The 5,673-nt window shown below is 35.0% G+C and overlaps 1 protein-coding gene across 1 annotated transcript; it reads right to left on the bottom strand.

Moving 5' to 3' along the window:
* Window positions 1-1,165: 1,165 nt before the first annotated feature.
* LOC130014962 (uncharacterized) lies at window positions 1,166-4,878 on the bottom strand. Its single transcript, XM_056104137.1, has 10 exons — window positions 4,736-4,878; window positions 4,444-4,525; window positions 3,939-4,362; window positions 3,459-3,779; window positions 2,801-3,167; window positions 2,207-2,264; window positions 1,739-2,134; window positions 1,359-1,600; window positions 1,302-1,312; window positions 1,166-1,254 (listed from the first exon to the last, which is right to left on the bottom strand). Exons 1-10 carry the CDS (start codon window positions 4,876-4,878, stop codon window positions 1,166-1,168), a joined length of 2,133 nt encoding a protein of 710 aa, XP_055960112.1.
* Window positions 4,879-5,673: the final 795 nt, after the last annotated feature.

Here is a 5,673-nt window from a genome sequence, read left to right on the forward strand (position 1 = left end):
GTATTCAAACTCTCTACACAGCATACAAGAAAAAGCAAGATGTGTCACTTGTTTCTTTGAAACATACAGTGGCTATCTACATTAAAGGTGGTGCTATGCGTTGCAATACGAATTGGGCTAATGTTGACGATGTTATTTTTCCGATCAATTGTGTTAACGATTGGCATTGGATTTTGGCTCGCCTAAATTTCAAGGAACGATGCATCTATATCTACAATTCGTTGAGGTCGGCACAATATGACAGATAAACAACTGAATATGTTACTTGCTATAGTGTGTTGCTTCCACTATTCCTTCAAGCTACCAATTTTTATGATTCTCGAGATGACATCGATACTACTGCCGGTGCTTACGAGGGAAAAAGAATAACTGATCCGTTCAGAATAGAGATTGTGGAAAACATGCCTATCCAAAATGATGTGTAAGTCTATAATTTGTTTTTAACTTTAGTTAGTTGGGTTATATTAAAGAGTTATGGTGACAGAATAGGAACCTAATGTCAACCTTGTTTCTTATGTTTTTTTATTTTTTTCTCACTTTTCGTAGTGATTGTGGAGTTCATATGTTTTCCGCTGCTGAGTTCTTTGTTGATGGGAAAGTTATGGGGCATGATTATGATGTCAAAGAACACCGTGCTCGTTACGCTTCGTCATTATATTTGTATGCTCGTTGGAAGGAAAGCTCTTCTTGTGTTAGTGAAGATGAGGGTCCTCTAAAACTCAAGAGAACATCTGCCTAGGGAGTGAAGAGGAAGCTAATTTATGGAGGTTCAAGATGAAGAGTGTTATTGATTTTTGTTTGTAAAGAAAGTCTCCTTTTTGTCACACTTTTATTTTGCTTGGAGGACATAAATGTCCATTTATTTCTTATTTGAAGTCTATTTTAGAGTATGTGTAAAAACAGGTAATTACAATATGTGTAGTGTTTTAGCAAATTTCTGCAAAATTGTGAATTGTCAATAGTTATATTAAAAGGCAGGAGTTCAATTCTATTTTTCTGTTCGGTTCTATAGTAGAAGTACAAAATTGAGAAAAAATAATTGGTATTACACCAAACCTTAAAATCAAACTAAACCAAAGGAATCAATTGAATGTTTGGCTGATATCTCATATATAATTCCATACATTCAAACTCGATGTGTGGCTAATATCTCGACGAGTTTTCATCAACACATCGAGTTTCTGCTATCCAGTTTTCCACAAATTTCATGTTGGGCTGCATAACTACTGCCATAAAACACCAAAATTCTACAATCTACATTCAAGGCAATATAAAAAAGCATCTCTCAGTAAAATTCATACTTTTAAACAAGCTACAAGAATCCAAAAAGAGTTCAATAAGCGGTAAATTTCAGTCACTAATCATCGTCTTCGTCTTCATTGTCACTGTCATTTGAGTCTTCTAGTACATCAGTGTCGGCATCATCATAATTGATCGTAGTATCATCCTCCTCATCGCTAGAATAAATCGGGTTTGAGTTTTGACCTTGAAACATTTGACCAACATCAACTTTATCCGGTAATACATCTATAGGATGCAAGAGTTCCAAATTTTCACCACCATTTTGATCGACTTCATGACTATTATCTGCCTCGTATTGCTGATAGGGCTCATCATTCAATATTGAATCTTCATTGCACACTTTTTCCTTTTCTGGCACATCAAATATATTCCTGTGAAATGATTTTTGCACAATTTTCCAATGACCTCCATTTTTCATATCGCTGACATAAAAAACCTGCTGTACTTGAGAACTCAACACGAAAGAATCACCTGTATACCATTTATGGCTCACATTAACAGAAACTAAGTTGTCATCTGTTTTAATTCCATTTTTATCGCCAACATCCCACCAATCACATTTAAACAAGAAAACATGATTCCCATTAACATATTGGAGGTCAATGATATCTGTTAGCACACCATAAAACTCGATTTCTTTCGACTTATGCTCTCCCGTAACTAAAACTCCATTATTTTGAGTCCGACAAAAATTATCACGCTCAACTGTGTGAAACCTAACTCCATTGACAATTATCCCACTGTACCTAGCAATTCGTATATCAGGACATAATCCCAACGCATATATATGATCTGTTGCTGCAACCAAACCAGTAGCACGTAAGCGTCCAACCTGAAAAATAAGTTTAATGGTGAAATTAGAGGCATAATTCAATATTTTGTACTTTTATAGCATCATACTTACACACTCCTTGAACCAACTGGCAAATCCTGCCTGGTGTCTTTTTTGCACATCTATAACACTTTCCTTTTGTAATTCCTCAATGTGAATCATGCACAATGTTTATAAAATTAGATAAAAAGTGTAAAATAAAGCTATTTTGAAACTCTAAAGTCTTTGTTTTTTCAAAATAAAATAACTTACTTAAGATATTCATCAACATCCTCACAATTGTTAAGCACATACCACTGCAATTTTTCAAAATCAGAATGGGATAACGTTTTATATTCTGTAGCTCCTAAAGGTCTTGCATTGTTTGAAAATATGGAAAATCCATTTTCCACTCCTATTTGCACAGGAAAATTATTTCTCTCAACGCGATTATATATTGTCTCAACCCCATGAAAATACAGTGAACAAAAGTTCAAACATTCTTTAGTGATATACGCTTCAGCAATTGAACCCTCCGGTCGAGCTAAGTTACGTACATAATTTTTCAAAGTACGTAAGAACCTGCACAACAAATTTGTTGTAAATATGAATAAACCATATAGATATATAAAAATTAGTTAAAACTGCAGCAAGAAAACTAAAAATAAAATTTCCTTATCAACTAACCTCTCAATAAAGTACATCCACCTATAGTGAACAGGGCCTCCTAATTCTACTTCACGAGGCAGATGAATTGGCAAATGCATCATTACCACGAAAAAAGATGGAGGATATATCATCTCAAGTTTACATATTATCAAAATGATATCGCTCTGCAACTTTTTAACTGTAGATCTTTTTAAAGTCTTCGAACAAAGCTCCTTAAAGAAAGAGCTCAACTCTGATAATGCAGTGTAAACCTCACTACGCAAAGACCCACAAATTGATGCTGGAAGTAACCGTTGCAAGAATATATGATAATCATGGCTTTTCATCCCCATAACTTTGCAGTCCTGAACACTTACACATCGAGAAAGATTGGAAGCATATCCGTCTGGCAACCGGATTGACTGCAACCATTCGCAAAACTTTCTCCTTTCAGGCTTCGGTAATGTATAACAAGCAAGTGGCATAAAAAATTTATTTCCCTTTTGCTGTAAATGTAACTCTTTTCTTATACCCATTGCTTCTAAATCCATTCGAGCCTTAATGTTATCCTTAGATTTTCCATCAATATTCATTAACGTACCCAATATATTTTCACATATATTCTTCTCAATATGCATTACATCTAAATTATGACGTAATTTTAATGTTTTCCAGTAAGGCAATTCAAAGAATATACTTCTCTTTGTCCAATTGAGCTCTTCAGGACCACGTGCACGCTTTTTTTGGTTAGGTGTATTCCCAAAAACAAGGCTTTTTGGAAGCAAATCTAATTGCCTTAGAACTTCATCTCCTGACAACTCTTCAGGCTTTGACCCGTGCTCTGGTTTGCCATCAAATTTTCTGCTTTTTCTCCAAGAATGTTGGGCATGTAAATATCTCCGATGACCCATGTAACATTTCTTCACTCCATTTTTTAATGTTAGCGAACATGTCCACTTATTACACACAGGACATGCCAATTTTCCTTTTGTGCTCCATCCAGATAACATTCCATATGCTGGAAAGTCATTTATTGTCCATAATAATGCAGCATGTAATTGAAAATTCTTACCGCTATATGCATCATATGTTGTCACACCGGTCTCCCATAACTCTTTTAACTCATCAATTAATGGCCTTTAATATACATCGATATTATTTCCGGGAGATTCCTTACCAGGAATAAGCAAAGATAACATCAAAAAATTCTCCTTCATGCATTTCCATGGTGGTAAGTTATATGGCGTCACAATCACCGGCCACATGCTATAACTCGTGCTCATATTTTCAAAAGGGTTAAATCCATCACTAGCAAGCCCAAGTCGCACGTTACGAGCATCTTTGCCAAACCAAGCATATTTCTGGTCAAAATCTTTCCATTCCGTAGCATCAGCTGGATGTCTAATCGTATCATCATCTACACGTTTCTCCTTATGCCACCTCATATTTTCACCAATATCTTTAGACATAAATAACCTCTGAAGTCTAGGTACTAAAGGGAAATGTCTAAGAATTTTTTGAGCAACCTTCTTGCGTTTTCCGAAACCTAATTTCCATCTAGGGGCCTTACAAGTTGGACACGTGTCAAGATTTTCATTTTCCTTCCAAAATAGCACACAATCATTTACACAAGCATCAATAGTTACGTAACCGAGTCCTAAATCACGCATCAATTTTTTAACCTCATAACTTGAGCTTGGAAGGGTTTCTCCTCTCGGGAGTGCATCCTTGAACAACTCCAAATTCGAAAAAAATGACTTATTACTAGAATTTGTGAGTGCTTTGATATTAATCATCTTAAGAAGAAAAGAGAGCTTTGAATATTTTTGACTTCCAGGATATGGTTCACAATGAGAATCATTCCACAATTTAGCAAATTTTGCTACTTCTCCTTTTAGAATGTTATTATCTTGATTGGGAAGTCTGTCTTCCATGTCGGTGTCCATAAAAGTTGCATTACACATATCATCTAACATTTCTGAAACATCATTTCCACTATCCTCCAATTCATTGTCCGAATTAATAAAGACATCTAAACTATCACGAGGTTGAGAAGTCTCACCATGGTGCACCCAGTTTGTGTAGTTTTCACTAATTCCATATTGATATAGATCCATTTTGACTTCTTGCAATGGCTTCAAATAAATAATGATGCAGTTCTTGCATGGACATCGAACTCTGCCATTTGAATCAGTAAAGTCTTTTGCAACATTCAGAAAATTTTTGACCTCTTGAATATAACATGAACTAAATCGGTACGACGTCATCCAACTTTTGTCTGATGGCGTCCCTTTAATTCCAAAATAATATATTAGGCAACATCAATATTTGGTACAAATCTATCAATTGAAAATATAATTAAAACTTACCCATTACAAATCAGATACCGTTAGCTATTTTAAAAATATATCCAATTTCTTTCCCTGAACTACTTGCGGTTCTAAAACAAGGCTAACATTTGTTTAGTGTTACTGTTAAAACATACTCGAGGTAAGGCTATATAGTCGACGACTTTTTAAACTTAACTCGAGTTTATACGTCGTTTGCAATGTTAAACTCGATGTCATGCTTAATAGTCGACGAGTTACATCCTTAACTCGACTTTTTTATCTCTGTCAAAGCACAAACTTGATGTAAGTCTTAATACTCGACGAAATGGAAGCAAACTCTCGAGTTCTTGTTTTTACTGAGCTAATAAACTCGAGAATAGGTGATAAGTCGTCGAGTTTGAAGCCCGACCTCGAGTTTGTACGAATCAGTTGAAAATTTAAATTATCAATTGAACAAATAAGCAATTTGAATGTGAAATTCATCCTACATTAATCAATTTAGTCTCTTTTCATAAGTTAAAAAATACCTGGACAAATAAGCATCAACAAACACAAAATCAATGAAAGTGCGGCGGCGTGAGA

The sequence above is a fragment of the Mercurialis annua genome, linkage group LG8 (assembly GCF_937616625.2).
Source record: "Mercurialis annua linkage group LG8, ddMerAnnu1.2, whole genome shotgun sequence".
Taxonomy (NCBI): Eukaryota; Viridiplantae; Streptophyta; class Magnoliopsida; order Malpighiales; family Euphorbiaceae; genus Mercurialis; species Mercurialis annua.